Source organism: Dermacentor albipictus, chromosome 2 (genome assembly GCF_038994185.2).
Source record: "Dermacentor albipictus isolate Rhodes 1998 colony chromosome 2, USDA_Dalb.pri_finalv2, whole genome shotgun sequence".
Lineage (NCBI taxonomy): Eukaryota > Metazoa > Arthropoda > Arachnida > Ixodida > Ixodidae > Dermacentor > Dermacentor albipictus.
In genome coordinates this window covers 97,208,293-97,233,517 of record NC_091822.1, presented here as the reverse complement: position 1 = coordinate 97,233,517, position 25,225 = coordinate 97,208,293, and the positions used below count along the sequence as shown (strand labels likewise).

General features: G+C 44.7%; 1 protein-coding gene across 3 annotated transcripts in view; it reads right to left on the bottom strand.

Moving 5' to 3' along the window:
* Positions 1-25,225, bottom strand: part of LOC139055482 (uncharacterized) — a 98,625-nt gene that overhangs the window by 10,474 nt on the left and 62,926 nt on the right. Inside the window, exons 1-3 of one of the 3 annotated variants that reach the window (XM_070532999.1) lie at positions 6,577-6,710; positions 2,433-2,492; positions 672-950 (exon numbers count right to left, since the gene is read on the bottom strand). In XM_070532999.1, the coding sequence (XP_070389100.1) occupies positions 672-950; positions 2,433-2,492; positions 6,577-6,615 (378 nt within the window). In that variant the 5' untranslated portion in view covers positions 6,616-6,710. Of the gene's footprint in view, positions 1-671; positions 951-2,432; positions 2,493-6,576; positions 6,711-25,225 lie in introns of those variants that run through there. The other 2 variants (XM_070533000.1, XM_070532998.1) reach the window with 2 other exon arrangements.

The following is a 25,225-nucleotide window of genomic DNA, read 5'->3' as shown; positions in this document are numbered from 1 at the left end:
GTGCGGGAAAACTAACATTGGACAGAGCGTCAGGTGTATTAATGTTAGACTAAAAGAACAATCAATTAACAACCCTAATGCTTCATATCTATAGCGTCGCAATGTTTCAATTGCGGTTGTAAATTGTAAAAATTCTTTCAAGACAGAAATTGCAAATGACCCGAGAAATAACCGAGGCATTTCACATCAAAAGATGAGGAGAGACGCGTTAGCCACGCATCAATGTTTCTGTTAGTATGCGAATTTCAGTATCTTCAAAGCACGCGTGTTAATCTCAAGTAGTGCCTTTTTGTTGTTTGCTTTTTGGCTTCCCTACCTCTTGATATGTTTAACTGATGTCTTTAGACCTTGCCATGTTCATATACTGCGATATTTGAAATCACCTATATATATGTTGTTAGTTCCAATAAAAATTTACTTGAGAGTTAGCGCTCGTCCTGTCTTCTTCTAGTCTCTGTCCGTGTCACTTCGCGCTACAATCCTAGATCAGGATTCCCTGCAGTGTTGGCACACGTTATACATATATTGTCAGATCATCGAGAACGCCGGGTTTGTGGCGTCTGCAGCAGCTTCCTCACTTTCATCGGCGAACATGCTTCACGAAAGGGGATAAGACGTACGACTACGCATGAAACTGAACGTACTGTTGAGAAACCCGTAGCAGAACTTACTTCCGGAAGTTCGGGCGCGGTATAGCCTCCGCGCAAGCGTATGGCGAGCTCAAGTTTGCAGCCGTCTGTGAGACCGCACTCTTCGAGCGTGTACATGTCAACCAGCTCCCCCCGATGGAAGATCCGCTGCATATTGGGTGGTAACCCCTCTTTATCCTGGATACGCCTCTTCAGACCTAGGACGGTGTCGCTGGGGAAGGCCGTCACGTGGATCACCTTGCCCGTTATGGTGCGCACTGTCAGGCGTAGCCGTTCCTCCGAAGTCTGCAGAAGCTGCGGTTGACAAGATTTGGGACACGCGTCATTGCACCCACCTCTGCCAGGCACGGCTTGCTGGCCCGCTACAGCTTCCTGTTGCTCAACACGTGCTATACATAAATGTATTTTTCCGAAAGTATAAGAGGCACGCGAATACGTGCAAAGTGCCTCAAGCGGCCAGTTGCACGGCAATTTTGCTAGTATTCGCTGACTTCTTTCACGCTCGGAAAAACACTTTTGTGTATAGCATGTATTGAGCAACAGCAAGCTGGGTCGGGAGTTTATGTTGCTCAACGAGTTTCTCATTGACACTTTTCATCTAACTATAATAGTTGATAAGGAAATTATTTTTTAATAATTAAGACTAATTGTATAATTAGGAGGAATACAAAAAATAGTCTGAGTATCCCCAAGCGACAGCAAACAAGGTTACCTTCGTTAAGTCCAGCTACGTGGCATTTGCATATTTTTAAATATTGGTGCATTATAGTTGGGACACCCTGTATAAAACGTATATCATGTCTGTGAAAACAGTGCTATCCATGGAAAATATATCTCGCTAAAACTGCAGCAGTGTTAAAAAAGAAAAAAAATGACTTGCCATTCCCACCCTGCGAAAGTGAATGCACATCGAAGCTGTTGAAAACCACCACTTCGACTACTGCGAGAGGTATGCAATGCTTTATTGCCTTAGGGTAATCGGAGTAAGGGTAATTTTGACAGCACGCCGCCGCCCATAACGGTGCTACAACAACATTGAAATCAGTTGCTAGGTTGCTTCCTTTATATACGAAAGACTAAGGGTGTCACTCCCTACGTCGCAAGCTGCCATCGGCACGGCAGCTTGCGCAAGACTAACCTTTACCAGGAAATATATTCGGCGAGCTTAAGTGCTTGGCAGTGTTATCAAGCGCGCCTGAACATCAATTATGTGGCTCAAATAATTGTTTTGTGCCTGTTCTATATTGAAACAGATGCTGTTGCGTATGCTGTATGCATGATTCCAAAGAAAGTATGCACTGTTCGCTTCACATTGCTGAGTGCTTGACGCTCCTGCATTACGGGGGTACGAGCAACTGCCCTGCGCTGCCGCCTGGATGGGCCGACATTTTTGCTGACGGATAGGGTAACGAAAAATGCCGACCAACTAGAGGCTAACAGCTTCGCTATAGAAATAACAGCAAGCCAGCCCAAGGAAATCAACATGAATGCTAATGGGAACAATTATCTAGAGGCTCAATAGTAGTTTGGCAATTCCTTATGGACAAATGGACAGAGTGCGCAAAGTATATTATAGTATGCTTAATTAAACAGATGTGTGAAAAAATGACTGTGACTGGTTTAAGTGCATTAGATGCATATATGTTTCTGTCTTCTATGATAAGTTTGCATATCCATAAAACAATGGGAATGTTGCATTTCACAAGAAATAAGAAATAAGTAAAATAAATTAGGGTAAAACTATCAAATTTGATGAAAAAATGCATGTGGATATTGACTCACAGCTTCGTGATATCCGTGCGGGTCGTCATCTCCATTGCTTCCACCAGGCAAGTTAGCCCACTGCCAAAACAACACAGACAGCGTTGTTTATACAAAACTGTTTTGTTTATAGGAATATTTCACTACAACAACCTATGGGTTCACCAAAGTACGTCCTAAGTTCCGTGGCAGATATGACGGGAAAAACTCTCGCGTGTACCTTTTGCTGAAAATATATGATGCCATCGGCATCGCCAATAAAAATGCACTAAGTTGAAGATCACCTGTCAACTCTGAAAAAAAAAGGAAAATAGGGAAAAAATAAAATATTATATATTGAAGTTCGCTAAAGCACGTTGGCGGGCTGGCTGTTTGCGATTCATGATAACACAGTGTAGCGTGGCTGGACAGAGGTCAAGTTGTCTGTGTCAAAGTCTTGTGTGTCCTGGTCCAGTCGCACTGCACTGTGTTATATATCGAAGACAGCAGTAGCAGCTTGTAATAAGTTGTAAGAAGGTTTACAGGTTGTATGGCCAATGGCCATAGCACTTCTGGACCTGCTTCTGCGCAATCGGGATTCCCTCAGGGCTCTGTACTAGGGCCTTTACTGTTTTTGATATTTATAAATGATTTCGTTAAGGATCTTCCTGTTGAAGCACGGATCTTCGCTGAAGACTGTCTTACTTAAAGAAATCCGCATTCCGGCAGATTGGAATTGTTAAACAATACGTTAAATTGCTTACAGACATGGTGTTCGACGTGGCAAATGAATACTAACATTAGGAAAACAGTGGCAATGCAAGTAACACGTAAGGTCCAATCTCTTACGTTTACTTACTTCCTCAATGGTACCAGCCTATCTGAAGTATCAGGTTACAAGTACCTGTGGATACTAATTATACTCATGGTCTTCGTTGGAATGATCACACGACCTGCACAGTTAAGAGAGCTATGAAACCCTTAAGATATTTACGCAAATCTCTAAGTAAATCAACGACAAAAATTAAACTCTTGGACTATAAAACTTGTCTAGGACCGATCCTCGAATATGCCGCAATAGCTTGGAAGCCCACATAAAATCTAACATACAAAAACTCAAGAAAGGTTAGAGGAAATTTCTCACATTTATTTGTAACTCTTATAGCAGGAAAACGTCGGCTACAGCTTCAGCAAAATTTTAAACTGCGCGATGAAGACAGGAAATGAACAGAGACACAGATGCACACACAAAGGGAAGACTTCCAACTGGCTTCACTTCGTGAGGGCAGGGAACTTATAACGTTCTACAAAGCAGAAAAACAAGGAACAATCGCGATGAAATTGTGCACGAGGCAGTAACGAAAAAATGGCTGTGGCTTAGGTAAGGTTAAGCCCAGGATGCGAAGCATACTAGCCTTTATTTTAGTTGTTGAACCACTGTTTAGCCTGGTGAACTGCTGTTGCTTGGCTATATTTGGTTCGGCTAGACGAAGAAACAACTCATGCATTACTGCTTCGCCTTCAAGAGTGGAACGCGACAGCGTTCCCGTCGACCCGCCAAGGGGTGTAAGACAATGGGCTACAGGGCAGCGACTACGCGCCCCGCATTGGACGCGGTGAGCGTCGAGCAAAGCAGCGTTCGGTGCGGCAACGAAATGTGCGCCTGAGCAAGAGACGCACGCCTTAGAAACAGCTCGTTTCTAAGGCAACACCGCATTCACTAGAGGCGCTTTTGTACCGCTATGAAGCATCGTACTCGTGGCTCAGTGGTTATACATCGTTCTATGTATTACTTAGGGCCTGAACGAGATGTTTTCAAGCGAGTCAATAATATGCCTGTACGAGCTAACACAAAATCATTCTTTTTCAAACTGCATACCGGCACACTGCCTGTTAAGCCATGGCTAAGAAGCAAGGGCTTGTTTGTCCCATGGTCAGACAACTGTCTTATATGTAACAAGGAAGAAACTGTCGAACATATTTTTCTTGACTGCCACGATGCCCGCTTTCTTTGGGACATCCTGCAAAGAACATTAAAAAAGGAGCTTCCTATCACTGCGTTCGGAATAAGGTTTTTGCCATGTGCTGAACCTGACGGTGTGCCGGTGGACATGTTGATGCTATTGTGTATGCAAAGTGTGTGGCGAACTCGTATGGCTGTACGCAATGCTGATGTTGATGCAAGGCCAGCAATGTATTATTTTACCGAGAATGTTAATTATACAAGCGAAGTGTTGAAACTACTAAGTGATCCGCCAAATTGGCTTTCAGTGTTGAACAGTTTGGCTTCGATGAAGCCATTTTAACATGACACGTCAGTCTTAGTAAAGACTAGACTTTTTAACATTCGGATTTATTTGACAATATTTGTATGTACTTGCCAAGCCGGTAATAAAGAAAAAAAAAACTCGTGGCTCAGTGGTAGCGTCTCCGTCCCACACTCCGGAGACCCCGGTTCGATTCCCACCCAGCCCGTCTTGCAAGAGTTGAGCCAAAGCCACTTCTCCTCTGTCGTGACGTCACGGTGTCACGTGGTTTCATGGCGACACCGCCGCGCCTGAGGAGCTGGGTTGAGCTCTCGTAATATGCTTCGCATAAAAATAGGATGGCCACATCTGTTTTAAGAGCGTGGGAGAGTCCTAATGTGCCCATGTAAGAATTCAATTTCCTTCCTTGATAGTGTTAAAGAAGGCGAGCAAGCGGAGTTGTCACCCCTTTTACACAAAGCCAATTGGAGAGCTTGCAGACAAGGCGGCACCACCGTAGATTAAAAGCTTTGTATTTACTGTATCGTGGTAAATTAGGAAATACATAAGAATTTATACTTCCAACTAGTACTGCGACGCCAAGCTCGGTCCTTCCACTCTATTAAAGTCGATGAATATCTGCTCAAAACGAATGCGTTTAAAAACTAGTTCTTCCCGCGTACCGTCCGTAAAACTGCAACGACCTGCCCGCTGAGCAGGCCGGAACTATCTCGCCCTTCGTGTGCACACTTGATTGCGATAAGAGGTTTCAGGGCTTTCCTTATCTGTCATGCGTATTTGTCATGCCTTTTCGTTTGTACGTTTCTTTTTCATTCTTGTGTTCGATAATTTAGCTGCGGTATTAAATGTTTACTTTGTTATGCGCAGTGCCGAGCTATGTGACGCGCTGCGTTAAGATGCTGTTCATACAGAATTTTTGTATACTTGTATTGTTTCACTTATTCGCGTATTGCTTTGTACTACTGGCGTTAGACTAAGGTCGGGCAGTATGTGCCAAATAAATAAGTAAATAAATGCATAAATAAATAACTTGACTAAGTAAATTTCATTTGGGATAATACATAAGCTCAATGTTGGCACTTCCCTTGTGCTGATTCGATGGCGCGTTTTATAGAACATGTTGTCCCGATATGTGGCTCTCGCATAGGAGCCATATATACAGGAAACGTACCTTTTGACGACCCTGGAACGCATTGTTCAAAAGTAGCTTCACACCGTGTATTAATGGATGGATGCTATACGCATCAACTTTGAACCGGAATAAATAATATTAATAGCAACAACAACAACAACAATAATAGTAATAATAATAAATAGTAATAATAATAATAATAATAAAAGGGCGGTGACTTGCGCCATCCAGCCGCAATGTTGATCTAACGCGCCACGGCGCTATCTGCAGACGATGCGTCGAGTGGCTTCGTGCGAGGTCCAGATAATCAGCGAGAGATGGCAGCCCAAATGCTATATTCTGACTGCTGAGCTTTTAACACAAGCAGTCTTTGGTTACAAAACCGACACGGAACCGAACGCCTCAATGCCTCGAACCCCTGATGTTAGTTGAGGTGCTTCCATCCAAATCATGGCCAGAGCATAACTTCGCATGATGTCAGCCTACTTATTTTCTTCAACCCTAAACATCTGCTACTAATTCAGTGTGTCCAAGCTCTGGCGGCCGATCTCAAACTTTGGACATTTTATGTCTATGATTTCAACAGTCTGGTTTTTGTATGCCACACAAAAATTGTTTCTTTTCTCATTTCGGATAATTAACGACGTCCTACACATGCAGAGTATATAACACGCTGACGAGAAGCACCAGACTAACGGCCGATAGAATTCTGGCCCGACCACTCACTCGAACTGTGTAGCTTGTAGGTGTCCAAATGAAGAAAGCGATAATTTGTAGAGGTACGCACCCTTCCTTCTGTGCGGAATGGTATCGCGAAGGAGTCCATGCTGCTTCGAGTCGGCTAGCGCTGTTGTGGCTTCCTCGCGCCCGTCAACTCCACCAGTTCACTCCCACAACTGACGCCAGCCTGTGCGTTTTCGGGCAACGTATCTCGGCGCACACGCATCACGTGATGTTATCGCACCACCGAACACCGACGCCTCTTGGCGACGGCCGTCATAGTTTACCTGCTCTGTCCGGCGAAGGTCATTGCAGCGACATACCAGTGTTGAGAGGTAGGACAACGCGGCGTAGCTCAAATGTAGCCAAACACAAAAAAAGTGGAAAACAACTTTGTAGCCATATATAGCCATTGTTATTTTCAGTTTTATCTGTATATACATTTTTACATTCGACTACGGTAATCCCTGTTTGTACAACCCGTCATAAAAAAGATTGAGGACGCTTAAGCTTCGCTTTCAAGAGTGGAACGTGATAGCGTTATTGCACCCCTTTCGCACCGCCCACTCATTCGCTCGGCATGCTCTTGAGTCACACAAAGAGATAGCTTTCATATACAACACTTCTAATTCCACAGCACAACTTTTTTCTAATTATTTGTTCTAACAAGTGCTTCTCACAATCTACATTACCACACTGTGTTGTGCGCACTACAACGTTTCTTGCTCCCCTGTTCCTTTAGCGTTCACACGCACTGAGTATCTCGGTCACTCAGCACACACATACACACACACCACACTGGCATTTTCACTCATCGTAGTGCAAGTCATTGTGGACTCCTTCAAATCGCTCTTCTGGCATGACACACCTGGATGAATGTCGTCCCCTGTCTTTAAAAGCACTTTTATCACACTATGATTGCGATAGTTTCAACAGCACCCGTATCAGCATCATCCGCGTTGGCATCCCCTCGGAATTCGTCAATTGGTACATCTTCTGGTCCGCGTTGTATTCCTTGTTGTTGCTCCCCTTCTACTTGTGGCCCTTCTGCTGGCTTCTTCCGCCCGACTGCAAGAAGCATCGCCTTATGGTCTGTGCATTGGTAACTGCCGCACTTGACCTTTTTAACCGTGCCTGGTTATGGAACGCGACATATATACAGGTATTCAGGCGTCCCGCATCGGACGCTGCACCTAGGAATCGCGCTGAGAGCGGAAAGAGGAACCGCGTCGCCTAAACAAAGGCTTTGCCTAAACACGAGAGTTCGAGTGACACACGCTGGCAGTTGGAAAGGGAGAGAGCGAAAAAACTTATTTAACGCAAGAGTATTGGGGCATCCTCGCACCGGTCCCCGCACGGCCCCAATGCACTCAAACGAGACGAAGAGGAGGAGCGGGTGAGTAGCGCGCCATCTGTCGGGGCAGCGCCGTACATAGCGAGGAGGGAGTCTTCTGTGTTTGCCGCAAGACGGCTCTGCGTGTGCGCCAAGCGCAGAAGAAATGTAGCGGAAATGCTCTTCGCTACTCCTTTAACTGCGACTTCTGTAATTTACATGCTCATAATTACCGAGATACACCGCAATATAACTTTCTACGGCACGTTACTAAGGCAACACCGCATTCACTAGAGGTGCTTTTGTCCCGTTTGAACCATCGAACTCATGGCTGAGTCATTAGCCCCGTATACATGACTCAGCCATGAATTTGATGGTTCAAAGCGGGACAAAAGCGCCTATAGTGAAATCGGTGTTGCCTTATAAACGTGAAGTGAAGCGTGAAATGGTCGCGTCTTTCCAAATACTAAAAGCAAGATGTTCTAGTTAATATATGGCCGCTGTTATTTTAGTAAGAAGTTGTATCAAGAGCCTGTTGATGTATTCTTGCCTGTACCGTTGTATCGTACAGTATTTATTTGAGGTTCAGAACGAGATGTTCTTAAGAGAGTTAAACGTATGCCGGTAAGAACTTCTGTTAGATCTTTCTTTTTTCAACTACATACAGGCACTCTCCCAGTGAAACCGTGGTTGCAAAGCAAAAGCATTTTTGTACCTTAGTCTGTGAATTGCTTTATATGCAAAAAACCGGAGGCGAGCGAGCATATCTTTCTGGAATGCCATGACGCAGTGTTTTTGTGGGATATTCTAAAACGCAGCTTTAAAAAGGAATTGCCGTTAAGTGCTTTCGGGATACGCTTCCTGCCACGCTTGGAACCAGAGGGAGTGCCTGTCGATCTGTTAATGCTTCTGTGCATGCATAGCGTGTGGCGAACGCGTATGGATATTAGACATGAGCGCATTGTTCAGGCCCCAGCACATGAATACTTCATTGAAAGTGTGCCATATATACGCGAATTTTTCTGTACACCGAGTCATCCTCTGGATTGGCTAAGTGATTTGAACAAAGTGACTAGCCTACATCGTTCTTATCACAACACAATGGTCCGAGATTGACTAGTTGTTTTTTATGGTCATGTAACATTCACATTGTACTCTCTTTTGCCAAGCCGGTAATAATAAAAAAAACTCATGGCTGAGTGTTAGCGTCTCCGTCTCACACTTCGGAGACCCTGGTTCGATTCCCACCCAGCCCATCTTGCAAGTTGTTTTTATTTATGCATTGCCTTCTGGGATTTGAGATTTTGCGCTCACGGCTAACACCGCCGACGCCGACAACAACGGCTTTTCTGCGACACGAGCTCCTTAACGCGGTTGCGTTAAACTACTCACGTGACTTTCTCCGAACGATTGACGCGCGCACACAGATAAACAGGTGTTGCTTCGCTAACGTCACGCGGTGGCGGCGGCGTTTGCGGTGACATTCGACTGCGAAGTGAGAAAGACTGCGATGGACGACGCTCGCCTGGGGCCTAGCGGATTGCGCGGTAGGAATCGGTAGTACGCTACGGCGGAGGATGCTCACCAAGCAAGAAACGAGATGCGACGGGTGAAGAGGCGGGAACAAGGCGTTAGACCACGAGTGCGGCTTTCCCCTGCTGAGAGGATGAAACGTAATTGTGTTCGGCTTGTTTACACATTTGTGATACTTACTGGCGACAAGCACGCTGCACCTTTGGGTAGTGTATTAAGTGCTGGCAGGTGTCGTTGAGGAGGTCGACCTAAAGCGCCACACGAGTACTTCACACTTTGGCTCGTTATACTTGCAAGAAGTCTGACCCCTCCCATCGTACACCTTAATGCATTACCAAGCGTTTAGCAGGTTTTCGTCTTCACGTGTTATGAGAGCGTAACATGCTGCCGAACTTTCTTTTTTTCATTGGCTAACTTGGCTTTCAAAAATGCATGACCGGTAATTTTCTGGCGTCATGAACACATTGCTGCTACAGAGCGGATAAAAGGCTAGGTCAATTCTTCAGACATAGCCACTCTTCTCATATCTGAAAAAAAGTTCATTTTGAGACATGATCACTGTTATTGCGCACAGCGCGAGCAGGACCAACACCACCTTCACAGCACAAGGCCTGTTACTAGGATGAATGATGTTATGCTACTTGTCCCTACTGCCGTAGAGTCTAATGGGGATGATCCCGAGCAAGCCGTGGTGATTTTGACGCCACTGCTTTCGTCACGCCAGCCTTGGCAATAGAAATTTCGGGCCAGCTAGCATGACGTTATGGATTGGAGTGAACAGGCCTTGTGCTATGTAGGTGATGTTGACAGGACCCTGTCAGGAGGTTAAGTAACTTCTTTTGTTGTGACCCACGGGCAATGGTTTGGATTGTCCAAAATACGCGTACGAAAAAAATGAAGTGAAATAAACGCTTCTGCTGTGATGCTATATTAATGCGAAGTATTTTTGCCTACTTCACACCTGCTCTATCTATCTATCTATCTATCTATCTATCTATCTATCTATCTATCTATCTATCTATCTATCTATCTATCTATCTAGGGCCATGGTGATGCCGTAGTTGTCGTTTCTTTAACTAACATAACACAAATCGCGGCGCACAGAGCTGGGGATCACGCGAACGCCGACTGCAATGTCAAGGAGTTTCCGGCAACGTACAGAGAGGTGCTTGGCCACTATAGGAAAGACCGAAGAAAATATCCACAACCTCACGGGCGTCTAGACAGGTCCCAGGTGGTCGACCTGAGACGGTTGCAGACGGGCACTTTCACCAACCCCTACTACCTAAAACCCCTCAATCTCCCAAAGTAGCGCCATTCACTTCCCTCCTCCTCCGCTCGGCGCGGCCTCGACGGTGGCGCCGCCGGTGGTGGGCCTGCCGTAGCAGACGACGGCTAACACGCTACGGGAGGAAATCCGCGGAAAAGTTCGTTCGAGTCCTGCGGAGCAGTTTTTTCAATCTAGATCTTGCTTTGTCAGTCGGTAACTGGCCTTAAGAATGTCGTGTCGGATTTGCGGAAGAAAGAGAGAAAAGCACCATTATTCAAGGCGTATTTAAGGCGTAAAGCGCGCGCACGTTGAAATTTCGTGTTACTGAAACACGACACAAGCACGCGGTGTGCTCAGACATGCGAGTAATTACCAGAGTTTCAGGTTTTGACAGCGTGAAAGTATGTGCCCGTGGTTTCGTAGGTTAATTTACGTAGCTGCAAGATGCTTTTGTTCGGCCGGCGCGTGAGAGATTCCGACTGTCTGCGGTCAGCAATGCCTGGCAGCAGGGCCGTTTCTGTACCGCGCCTTTTACAGATGTACGTAGCTCATGCACAGGTTGTGGTGGCCATGAGCAACGTTTTCACACATAGGCGGTGTAGATAATTTGAACAACGTACCAGCATATGAAATCGTTATTTATTTATTACAGTGCAAATGGTTAGAATTTCATAGAAAAAAAAGAAGGAACTTGATGGGACAACTGGAAAGAGGTTCAGAAAATAATTATCCCCCTCCCCTCATTGGCACCAGCAACACTTTTGTTGAAGTGCTAATTTTATCTCTGTATACTACGTGCGTCTGTATTCTTTTGCGTTGTATGTTTTCACAAGGAAGCAGTGTTGCGCTAACTGGAACAGTCAAGGCACACAAGACAGAAAAAAAGTTGATTCTTGGGTTTTACATCCCAACACCACGATCTCATAAGGCACGCCATAATGGGGGCTCCGGATTAATTTTTTTCCAGCTGGGGTTCTTTAACGCGCCCCCAATGCACTGGACACGGGTCCGTTTTGACACGGGCGTCAAAAAAAGAGGTTGGAGGAGCCGTGGCACTTACTTCACAAAGCAGCGCGTTCTTTGCCGCTTGCTCGAAGTGAGCCCGCCCGATCTTGTGAATCCACACTTTTCTTCGTTTTGCGTTGCGCCCGGCGGATGGTAAAGCAAAAAGCTTTTCGCCGTCACTGGGTCTGTTGTGGCAACCGTAGGCGCAGCAGCACGGCATCGCAATTAAGCACTCGGCCCTAACACATTGTATAAAACTACCACGCTCCTTCAAGCCGCCTTCCGTACGTTCGTCGCGCAGGCCCAAGAATGGGCGTCGCAGCGCGCTGGAAAGAAAAGATATACAAAAGCGCGGCGCCTGCTCTGCGCCGGAAAGAAAAAAATATACAAAAGCGCGGGGCCTACTTTCACGTGACACAGATTGGCCAATGGAGGAGCGGAGGAGGCTGGGGCGACAGGAGGAGTGGAGGAGGAAGCGCCTGGGTGAGCGGGGTGGCGGAAAGTTCTAAGAATGGCGCTACGTTTGGAAAACTGAGGGGCTTTACTACTACCTGCACCGCTTGTGGCCCGCGCTGCAGCCATCGTTCGGCTTGCCGTGGTGCGAGCACGAACGGGCCGATATGGCCCATGTGCTTTGGGAATGCGAACGCCATGAGGAAGAAGGACAAGGAGGAAGGGGGAAGACAACAGCAGGACCCTCTGAAGCGGGGCCCCTTGCTGCGAGATGTCAAACCGCCCTCCTCAGCGAGACACCCTAAGACCAGGGGTAGGCCGTCCAGCGGGCCAGGGCCGTTGCCGAGCATCTCGAAAGATTTTCCTCGGGCGATGGACCCCTGGAAGTTCAGCCCCGGGCACGAACATCAATAACCGTTGGACAAATAAAGTTTATTCCTATCCTAACTAAATCACCTTTAACTGGATTTAACCATGACATGCATGACATGACATCATATTTGGGTGATTCCACGAGAGATCAACACGGGTCAAAAATTTCATATTTTAGATTTCATTGAATATATTATATTTTATGCGCATATCACCAGGTAGCACTAAAATGAATGTGGCTTCTTTGCCAAATGAATATTTTAGGAGGAAAAAAATTACGAGATTCTTCAGTGTGGAGGTGCCTATTTAAGGCACAAGGCATTTTCACAAATTCACAACGATGTGAAATACAATATGTTACAGCTACAAAAAATACATTCTTGTGTGTAGAACCTAGACGTAAAGAAGGGTCAGCTAGCACTGTTTCAGGCTTCCGTGCAAAACGGAAGTATTTTAAAAAAATTGCTCAACTTGCTACAATCTTCAAAAGTTGCTATATTTACGATTTTTTGTCAACTGAACCAATGCATGCAGCCTTTTGAACTTTGCTGGACTGCGAGACCTTAACCTATTCAGCAATTGTGCTGAATATTCTTGCTGTATCACAAATTGCCATTTCTAAAATTCGCCTCAAATTCGAAATTTTGACAAAAATGAACGCTATTTAAAAATGAAAATAAAAAAAAACCCATCGTAAATTTTTCTCAAAATCTCGTAAACAACTATTCACAGGCACGTGAAAAAGAGTATTAAAACATGTTGCATTATTTTGTTTGTAATCACAATACAGGTGGTAGAAATGAGAGCTTTGCCAGAATGCAGCAAGGTGCTGAGGAAAAGGAACATCGGCGTAAAAAGAGCGTGCGTAAGGCTCCGACCTTCCTAGACTTGACCGTAATAGCGACGTAAAGGCAGTTTTGACCTTATAATTAATACTTCTGCATAAAAGTGCGTTTAGTACACTACTTATTCGCTTGAATGGGAATAACGAAGCGTCAGCATAACCATTACGTGGCTCATTTTATTTAACAGCAAGTGCGTGCGCCTTGAAGCGTAGATAATTTGTGACTTCTGTTAATGCAGCGTTTTTATTTCTTTGTGTGCTACAGAATTAACAGTTAACTCTGTATACATGTACACAGGTAACAGAATGTACGGCGGGTAAATGCCTCTAAAAATGTCGTACTGGTCATTACATGAACGTCACTATTCAACCTAAGAGGCGGTGGTGGGAGTGACGATGGTGTTGGTTAAGGCAGGGTTAGCTAGCAGATAGTTCCAGCGATTGCTTATTTTACCGCCAATGAAGAAAAAGAAAAAGGGAACTGTTAGAATACTATATAATCAAAAGTTCACAGTCCCTAAGGATCACCACTTGTCGGAAAGTTCGCACTTTCTTAGAAAAGCTTGAAAGGAGCACGAGACTTCCTGTTTCAGATACATGGGTCTTTTGCGAAACATTACCTGGTCCGCGCACTCTTGAGGAAATTGCCTTGTGTGCAAAGCCTCAAGTAGAGCATTTATTTATTCATTGAAGTATTGGCAAGACCAGATGAACACTCGGCCACACTTGCTGGTATACAATGTATGGGATAGTTGTTGGAGCACCACTGACGGATGCTAAACGATAATAGCGTGCTGAGAACACGTCCTAAGTTTACGAAGCGCTGCAGTACTGGTAGGTCTTTCCGCATTTTTCTATAGGACCAGCTGATCCAGAGGGCCAGATCACGCAGTTCTAATGGAGCGAATCCAATACGCATTGGCACACTTGCTTGCCTGTTGACTTACTGACCTGTCAGTGCCCACTTTTTGATGATCCGCACATGCCGCATGGAGGCAGGGAGAGGCCATAAGGAACTTCGAGCATACCCGCTGTATACGCTCAGAAAGGCTTGATCCTTTTCCAATTACCTGTAGCAGCGCGAGACACTAATACAACGCGATCGAAATTGGCGGCGTCAGGCTCACTTAACCAAATGTGCCGTAACCGTTTGCCCGGAACACGTGGCAAAAATTTCCAATGGTTCCTTTTGAGGCGGCGAAATTTCTATACTTCATCCACATCTGCATAGAGCAGTTTTACGTTTTTCAGCGTTGCGGCCATCTGTGCCACCATTTCAAAGGCTGACCTAATGACTGTAGTTCTGTCTGCTCCGAGATTGTAAAGCGAGGCTTGGTGCTTTACTAAGCCACCAACACCATCGCAAGCGTTTTTGTCATGTCCTGTGGCCGAAAAAAGCCACTTTGTTGACGCGTGCTCCTTCTGTGACAGCTGCTAAAGCTGATACTTGTTTTTGAAATGGCTACTGGCACTGTCAGACACGTATGTAGCATGTTTACCACGCTGAAAATCTTCCTTCATGCACTCATAGATTTTTTCCAGCGCAAAGCAAGCGTGTGCAGCATCATGACATACGTCATCACTGAGAACCGCAAAATATTGAGTGGATCCGCTACTCGTGATGACACACGTAAATAGCGAGACCTGATGATGATTTAGGATTTTTATGGCGCAGCAGCCGTGCAGACTATAATGCGACAAACACATCTTTTTCGGATTAGCTTATTTCTTCAAATTCTGTAAAATGGTGTAAATGGCCAAGTAAAAATATAAAACCTGAAATGTGCTATAGTTCTTGTAGAATTCCTGTGGTTTTTAAAAAGTTAAAAGTATCTTCATATGGCACGAGTGGTTCATCACTCAATAAAAACATGGGATGGATAGGGATTCTTTTCTCGTAAAAGATCTTAAAATATATTTTCCTCCATTTTTCTAAGCCAGGACATGTTATTAAAAAGTGGAACACGGTTAAAATTTCACCGCAGTGCTGGCATGTTGGTTGTTGTTTGTTATTAATTAAGTAACTATGCGTCAGCCTTGTGTGACCAATTCTCAAGCGACATAATATAACCTCATAAAATCTTTGTCTAAGGCGACAACTCCGCCATTCTCTTAAAATTGGTTTATTTCAATGAAGCTTGTTAAGTTTTTCTTGATCCCACACTTTCTGCCATTGTTTCTCAACTGCTATTCTTACAGTGGCTTTATAATCTTGCCAAGGTAGGCCAACATCATGTAACTCCAAGTCTTTGGTACGTGCTGCCATAAAATCTGCTCTTTCATTCCCGGGAATTCCTATATGACTAGGAATCCAGCAGAAAGTGACATTTAAAGCTCTCTTGTTGCATTTTCTGTATTGGTTTTGTATTTTCTTCAGCAGATTATTTCTACAAGGTAACCTAGATGCGAGAGCTTGAAGAGAGCTCAAGGAGTCACTAAATATAACAGATTGATTATTTCCTCTTTTCAGGATGTCTTCAAGAGCTAACGAAACGGCATGAAGTTCTGCAGTAAAGACAGTAGCCTGACTTGGAAGTCTTATTTGTTTTTCAAATTGATTTGATGTCACTGCAGCGCCTACATTGTCATTGCTTTTTGATCCATCTGTAAAATATTTTGTGCAAAAATTATATTCTGATTCTATTTCTAAATATTCACTTAGTAACGCCTTTCTTGGTGAAGATTGTTTTCTGTTTTTTGTTAACCTAAAGTCGAATTGCGCATGTTTCATCTCCCAAGGAGCAAAAGAAGGTTCATCTTGCAAGAATTTATTTCTTACGTCGTAACATATGTCCGCATTCAGCTTTTGATACCTGATAAAAAAGGAAGGAATGATTGCCGGTTTGTTGCTAAAATGTATTTCAAAGCGCGGCCTCGTAAACAGTAGCCTACAAGGATGCCTTGAACAGGACAGTACTCTCATTATGTACATGTTTCCAAGAAAAACTCTTCTGTGTTCCAAAGACAGCTGGTTGGTTTCTGCATACAAGCTTTGTATGGGGGACGTACGAAAAGCGCCGGAACACAGACGTAGTCCAAGATGATGCACCGGATCAAGAACCTCTAATGCCAACTCTCGAGCTGAGCCGTAGACAAAACATCCGTAGTCTAATTGTGACCGGACAACTGCATTGTATATTCGGAGCAGACATATTCTGTCTGAACCCCATGATCGGTGGGATAGGAGCTTTATTAAGTTTATGGATTTCAGAGATTTCTGTTTTGCGTAAGCGATGTGCGCTTTGAAGTTGAGTTTCTTGTCAAAGATTATACCAAGAAATGTGTGTTCGTTCTTTACTGTGATTTGCTGTCCTTTAATATCTAATGTTGGGTCCAGTGTGAGCCTTCGGTATTGACTGAAATGTACGCATATTGTTTTTTCTGCGCAAAATTTAAAACCATTTTCGTTTGCCCATTGCACTATAGAGTTTACACCCAACTGGAGTTGGCGTTCGCAAGTAGCCATATTACAAGACGAGAAACAAAGTTGAATGTCATCGACATATAAAGAATACATTAAGGAAGAAGGAATAACTGTAGTTATCGAATTGAGCTTCACTAAAAATAGTGTAACGCTCAATACTCTACCTTGCGGCACTCCATTCTTCTGCATAAAACAGTTGGAGAAAGTTGGTCCAAACATCACCTGAAAGGTTCGGTCCTCCAAATGGCTTTTGATTATAACAAGCATGTGCCCTTTTATTCCGTATCTGTGCAGGTCCATTAATATGCCATGTCTCCACGTCGTATCATATGCTTTTGACAAGTCAAAGAAAACGGAGACGCAATGTTGCCTTTGGACGAAAGATTCACGGATTTTTGTTTCCAACCGGACTAATTGGTCGATTGTACTGCGATTGACTCTAAAGCCACACTGGTACTGATCAAGTAACCCGTTACTTTCCAAAAGGTGTACAAGCCGTTTGTTAACCATTCTTTCGAATGTTTTTCCTAAACAACTGGTTAAGGCAATTGGGCGATAACTGTTTGGGTCAGAGCGTTCCTTTCCAGGTTTTAGAAGTGGTAGAACTATCGCCTTCTTCCATGCTTTTGGAAAATAGCCGTCCGCCCACAACCTGTTGAAGAGGTGGAGTGTGTCGTACGTGTTCATGTGTAGGTGTCGCAGCATTTCGTAGTGTATGTTGTCCGGACCTGCTGAACGGCTCTTTCCTAAATATATCGCATCGAAGAGTTCAGTTTTTGTAAAAGGACAGTTGTATGGTTCAGTACTATTCAGTGATAGCCGAAGATCTTTCTTTTCTGCAGTGGCCTTTATCTTAAGAAACTCGGGAGTGTAATGAGCATCACTCGCAATTCCAGCAAAGTGCTCGCCAAGTATATTTCTTTAAGATCCGTTTCCTCGTCAAATATGGGGAGTGTGTATTCTCTATGAACACCGTCAATTTTTCTCACTTTCTCCCAGACTAATTTACTTGTTGTGCGACTGTTTAAAAAACAATAAATTTTCAAATGTTGGGTACCTGTTTAGTCGAGACCATGCACAGTTTTGTTTTCTACGAGCTTTATCACATGCATCATTCCACCACGGTTTTGGTCTACGTGGACGCTTTCCTTGTGAAAGTGGTATGGAGTTTTCAGCTGCATCTAAAATTTGTTTCGTTATTGCCTCACATAAGTCGTCAATATTGAGTGCGATGACATCATCAATCCTTATTTCAGAGCTCTCCGAAAAAAAAAGACCAGTCTGCTTTATCCAGTTTCCATCTCTGCCTTCGTGCTGGCATTGTTGGAGGCGCTTCGATCGGCTTGAGTAATGTAGGGTAGTGGTCGCTGCCACGTGGGTTTTCCCTAACGTCCCAAGTAAAAAACCTAGCAAGTGATGGCGTGCCACAGGAGAGGTCAGTGCTTGACGTAGATTGTGATTTTGCAATAAAATATGTTAGCTTTCCATCATTAAAAAGGTACAGATTGCAGTTGTCTAAAAATTCTTCTATCATTTTCCCTCTCGCGTCAGTGTGGCTACAGCCCCAGATGTTGTTATGAGCATTAAAATCACCCAATAAAAGGAAAGGCTCCGGAAGTTCTTTCACGAGATTCTCCAATTCTTTTCTTGTGATATTCTTACCTGGTGGTAAGTACAGGGAGCATACTGTTATTGTTTTTCCTATCTGAACCTTTACTGCAACAGCTTCTAAGTTAGTGTTAAGTTTCACTTCACGTACTGGGACTCCTTGAGCAACCACTATAGCGACTCCTCCGGATGCGACTGAAGACTGTTCCCTATCTTTTCGAAAAATGCCATATCGACGCAGAGATTGTTTATGGCAACCTTTCAAATCAGTTTCTTGCAAACACATAACAGAAGCTTCAGCATCCTCGAAAAGATCGTAAATGTCATCAATATTAGTTCTTAAACCACGGCTGTTCCACTGCACAATAGTACCCATATTTGATTATGTGGATGATCAAGTATTTCACGATAACTTTCTATGTAAAAGGTCACAAAGATGACATATGTAAATGAGCAAGAAACTTGCTAAAATGCTTATTAGGTCACGTCTCCTTGGCCGGGGGAATGACCGGAAGTCTACCCCCTTTTTTTTTTCAGGGGGGATACCCGACTTTTTGGACTGCCTACCAGATGTAGGCTGTTTTGTTTGATTCGTGTCCGGCGGACACACTTCCATCATATCATCGCCCTTTGGGCGTTCATCGTTGATGGTGCTTGATGAAAGTGGCGACTTCTTGGAAAGAAAGCGGTCCTTCGGCACCAATGTTGAGACCTTCGTGGCCTCTACCGCGTGCTAACCGACGTCAGCCCCAGCAGAAGGTTCTGGGCCTCTTGGGAGAGGTTTGCTACGAGCGTCTGTTTTTTCACTGGGTGTGGGGGGCCGGAGTGCTGACACTTTGTCCAGCAGCTCCACCTGTGTTCCAACTGACACCATCGGCGGCGCACGCCCTCTTTGCAACGCCTCTGCGTAAGTACCTCAATCGGCAAACGCAACTCTCTTTTTGGCTTCAATGTACGATATGTTCTCCCATACCTTCAATGCAATCACCTCTTTTTCTTTTTTCCACTCAGGACAAGATCTGGAAAACGCCGCGTGCTGACCCGCGCAGTTTGCACAGCACAGCTCACTTGTGCACGTTTCATCACCATGGTCTGGTTGACCACATTTAGCACAGGTTGCTCTTCCGCGACATGACTGGGATCCGTGCCCATATTTCTGACACCGAAAGCACCGGCGGGGATCGGGCAAATATGGTCTTATTCTAAGGTACAGGTAAGTGGCCTTAACGGCACTTGGAAGCGTTAAGGAGTTAAAGGTCAGCACAATGTGTTTGGTCGGAGTTTCAATGTTATTTTTCCTAAATTTAATTCGTCTTGCACATAGAACACCCTGATCTCTCAAGGCTTCTTCGATTTCCTCGTCTGTGCACTTTAGGAGTTCTGTATCTGAAATCACACCCTTCGCGTAGTTCAGTGTACGATGTGGTGAAACAGACACACTGTTCTCACCGATCTTTTCAAGTTTCTTAATCTGCCTGCTATGCTCAGCCGTCATAACTTCGAGCAAGAGGTCTCCAGAATTCATTTTCTTGACTTTGTAGGTATCGCCAATACACTCGTTGAGTGCCTTGGCAATGAGGAAAGGGGACATGTCTTGAATTTTTCGTTCAGTTTCAGACGTGACGACAAAAAATTTTGTAAAGCTATCGCTAGGTTTACTGAAGTTCATTACTTCGGTCCGGTGCCTTTTCGGCCGCCGATCAGATTTTGCAGAAGAGGGGGTTCTACCCATGTAATTACATATACGTTCGGCACCTAAGCTGGCCACCCACCATGGAGCCCAACATGGGAGTGTTTTAAGAACCACTAGCCATACATAACTGCTATAACCATATAACCATGACCAAGTAAAGCCACGCCCACATGGTTAACCCTTGCCGCCTTGAAATTCGGAAGTGACAAGAAGTGATAAGAAGACAGGAAAAAAGAGACAGCGAGAGGGAAAGCAAAAGATTGAATAGAGGGACAGGAAAAGGCGACTGCCGATTTCCTCCAGGTAGGTCAGTCTGGAGGTGCCGTCTATGTGAAGCAGAGGCTAAAGAGGTGTGTTGCCTCCGCCGGGGGGCCTTAAAGGTCCAGAAACCCAGCATCGGCGCAACCTCCAGGATCCCCCTTTCCCCAGACACGGCTAAGCCGCGCACGGCTACACGCGGGAGGATCCAACCCTTGTGTGCTCGGGTACGTGGTGTCGCAACACACCAAACGCCTGCTGACGCAGACGCCCCTGCGGGGATAGCGAGACCTGCTTTTTTGTGCCAATGGTATGATTGTACGTCGTTCGGTACAACAACTGTCCAATTCTCTGCAAAGTCAAAGACACGGTGTTCCTGCTGTTGATTCCGTTTGGTATCGTGTATTGCTGATGCTTAAATTCCCTTATATAATCATGGGTGATCCACTTGACCAGCCATGCACCAAGCTCCTGGAGAAAGGTAGTAGCATGTGCTGGTCTTTTTGACGAGGTCGCCATTTTCCCATACCGCATTGTTTACCTCTATCTCTTCAGGCATTCCCCAAGTTGTAGTAGTAAACGCATCCTCATTTGCACAATAATCACAATCACCCAGGAAAGAATAGGTTGTGGGCGAGGTGCAAAGACATAGTTCTTGGAGGTGGGTAATTGTGTAGGCACCTTCAATGAGCTCTTCTAGCGCGGAAACAAACTATGTGGCATTGGCGCAATACATGCAAAGGTACACTTCTTGTTGTGGAGCAAGAAGAACCCATTTCGGCCGGAGAGTATTGGGCTCAGAGCCCAATAGATGTATCCGGATTGGCTTCCTTAAAGAGACCATATGCCTCCCGTACCAAGCAGTCATGAATCTCTTGGCAGCATACTGTTTGTTTCCATCAATCGAAGCAGATACTACGTCCTTTTTGTTGGGACTCTGCCGAGCACATCCATGCTCGTCTTTGGTATGATATTCCACAGTGGTCTAAACGTCGGTTGGGTTCAACCATGTTCTCTCAGGGGCATCTGTAGTTCACGTTTCCACGTTTCTCGCGCCAACATCGGGATTTGTATGTCATGTAGACTGACAAATTTGGAATGAGAGCTTGAACTTTTCGGCGCTCCAGCTGGCTTCGCAGTAGAGTCAACAAGCGCATTCGCTTTTGCTACGAAGAGCACATGTCATTGGTATCTATAAATTTCGCGAACCATTCTGTGCACATGCTGCATTTGGTACCTGAGGGGTCCAAATGGCGCTTGCACTATACGAAGTAAGATTTGGACCTTGCAGTGCCACCGCGTTGAATGTGCTTTAGCACCAGGCGAAAGTTCCTTCGTCGCGAGTCCGACTTCTGCTGATAAAAGTGAGGCAAAGTTTCAAGTGGATGTAGGCACTCCTTTCTACCTCCCAGTTCGTCTTCTTCCGGTAAGAATTCATCGCCTCCCGTGGATTCACTTCCCATTCTTCTACACTCTATCAACTCGATCAAAAGAGACGATTTTTACAGCAGCCGCATCTGAAAACGTGAACTAAACATGGGCGCCAATGATGGCTGAGGAGAGGCATGGCTCCCTAAATTCAGACATTTTAGAACGGCGTGGTTGAAATAATTATAGTTTACCAAAACTGCCTTCACGTCAGCGTTACGGTCAAGTTTAGGATATTTGTGATACAGCAAGAATATTCAGCACAATTGTTGAATAGGTTAAGGTCTCGCAGTCCAGCAAATTTCAAAAGGCTACATGTATTGGTTCAGTTGACAAAAAATCGTAAATATAGCAACTTTTGAAGATTGTAGCAAGTTGAGCAATTTTTTTAAAACACTTCCGTTTTGCACGGAAGCCTGAAACAGTGCTAGCTGACCCTTCTTTACGTCTAGGTTTTACACACAAGAATGTATGTTTTGTAGCTGTAACATATTGTATTTCACATCGTTGTGAATTTGTGAAAATGCCTTGTGCATTAAATAGGCACCTCCACACTGAAGAATCTCGTTTTTTTTTCCTCCTAAAATATTCATTTGGCAAAGAAGCCGCATTCATTTTAGTGCTACCTGGTGATATGCGCATAAAATATAATATATTCAACGAAATCTAAGATAAGAAATTTTTGACCCATGTTGATCTCTCGTGGAATCACCCATTTATGACATCAATGACATGCATGTAATTTTATGACGTGCCTGCACGGCATAACATGTATACTGTTATGACATGTCAGGACGCTACTTGCATGAATGACATGAAATGTATTTTAATCATATTTTAATGTCACGTTAAAGCAATAAACGACAATATTTTGGACATCATTAAGGAATATGACTACTATAATGGCTGAGATAGTTCAAGTGGCTGAGGAGTTCTATAGAGATTTATACAGTACCAGTAGCACCCACGACGATAATGTGAGAGAGAATAGTCTAGAGGAATTTGAAAGCCCACAAGTAACGCCGGAAGAACTAAAGAAAGCATTGGGAGCTATGCAAAGAGGGAAGGCAGCTGGGGATGATCAGATAACAGCAGATTTGTTGACGGATAGTGGGCAGGTTGTTCTAGAAAAACTGGCCACCCTATATAGACAATGCCTCATGACCTCGAGCGTACAGGAATCTTGGAAGAACGCTAACATAATCCTAATCCATAAGAAAGGGGACGCCAAAGACTTGAAAAATTATAGACCGATCAGCTTACTGTCCGTTGCCTACAAACTATTTACTAAGGTAATCGCAAATAGAATCAGGAACACCTTAGACTTCTGTCAAGCAAAGGACCAGGCAGGATTCCGTAAAGGCTACTCAACAATAGATCATATTCACACTGTCAATCAAGTGATAGAGAAATGTGCGGAATATAACCAACCCTTACATATAGCTTTCATTGATTACGAGAAAGCGTTTGATTCTGTCGAAACCTCAGCAGTCATGGAGGCATTACGGAACCAGGGTGTAGATGAGCCGTATGTAAAAATACTGGAAGATATCTATAGCGGCTCCACAGTCACCGTGGTCCTCCACAAAGAAAGCAACAAAATCCCAATAAAGAAAGGCGTCAGACAGGGAGATACGATCTCTCCGATGCTATTCACAGCGTGTTTATAGGAGGTATCAGAGACCTGGAGTGGGAAGAATTGGGAATAAAAGTAAATGGAGAATACCTTAGTAACTTGCGATTCGCTGATGATATTGCCTTGCTTAGTAACTCAGGAGGCCCATTGCAATGCATGCTCACTGACCTGGAGAGGCAAAGCCGAAGGCTGGGTCTAAAAACTAATCTGCAGAAAACTAATGTTTAACAGTCTCGGAAGAGAACAGCAGTTTACTATAAGTAGTGAGGCACTGGAAGGGGTAAGGGAATACATCTACTTAGGGCAGGTAGTGACCACGATCCGGATCATGAGACTGAAATAGTCAGAAGAATAAGAATGGGCTGGCCTGCGTTTGGCAGGCATTCCCAAATCATGAACAGCAGGTTGCCACTATCCCTCAAGAGAAAAGTGTATAACAGCTGTATCTTACCAGTACTCACGTACGGGGCAGAAACCTAGAGGCTTACGAAAGGTTTCTGCTTAAATTGAGGACGACGCAACGAGCTATGGAAAGAAGAATGATGGGTGTAACATTAAGGGACAAGAAAAGAGCAGATTGTGTGAGGTAACAAACCTGGGGGGTAATGTTGAAATCTTAGTTGCAATCAAGAAAAAGAAATGCGCATGGACAGGACATGTAATGAAGAGGGAAGATAACCTATGGTCATTAAGGGATACAGACTGGATTTCAAGGGAACGGAAGCGTAGCAGGGGGCGGCAGAAAGTTAGGTGGGCGGATGACATAAAGAAGTTTGCAGGGACAACATGGCCACAATTAGTACATGACCGAGGTAGTTGGAGAAGTATGGGAGAGGCCTTTGCCCTGCAATGGGCGTAACCAGGCTGATGATGATTATGTCACGTAATTCATATCATGTGGCGCATTGCTGGCTTGGGCCACTAGGCATGTGCTCTTGGACGTGCATGTCATGCCGTGATTCACGTCATGTCATGCATGCATTTCAATGATGTCCTGCTTGCATTTCATTCGTGGCTTGCATGACATGTAATTCATTATGTCATGCATGCATGTCACTTCTCACGTCATCCCATGTCATTCATGTCGCACATGCATGTCGTTCATGCCATATCATGTTAAGTATGTCATGTCATACATGTCACGTCTGCATCGATTGCATGTTATGTCATCTTGTCAAGTATGTGATGTCATTGCATTTCATGTCATTCATGCCATGACATTCGTCATGTCATGCATACTAATCATGATGACACCCCAAGCATGTCATTTCATTTCCTTCGACATGGTGGCGTAGTGCTTTTGCCGTTAAGTTACTGAGCCCGAGGGCGCGGGATCAAATTGTGGCCGCGACGTACACATGTTGGTGGGGGCGGCAAGCAAAAATGGCTGTGTACCATGCAATAGGTGCACGTTACCCCGGGTGGTCACATGTGGTCAAAATTAACCCGTAGACCCCACTACGGCGCGTTTTTATGGTCCATAATCATATCCTTAGCATGTAGTACCCTAGAACCACTGCGAAATAATTTGTTGTGCTTATAATAACCCGTCTATCGCGGATAATTAAAGCATGTTTTCAGCCTAGTAGGATCTTCTGGGCTAGAATTTTCCGACGTAAGGTGGCCCCGCAGCCTGCAGGGTTATCTGACTGAGCTAGCTTGGACGCTCGGTTGCCATAGTCAGAGGTTGGAATCCTTGAGTCCTTTTTTTTTTTCGAAATCTGAAGGTGGGAAGCTCGAATTCACGTCCTCCAGTACACTACATCTCCAGGCTGGGAGATGTAGTGGCGACCGACACCGGGAAAAATGCCGAGAGCTGGTGAGGCTATGCTAATTCATCATCAGCCTGGTCATCAGCC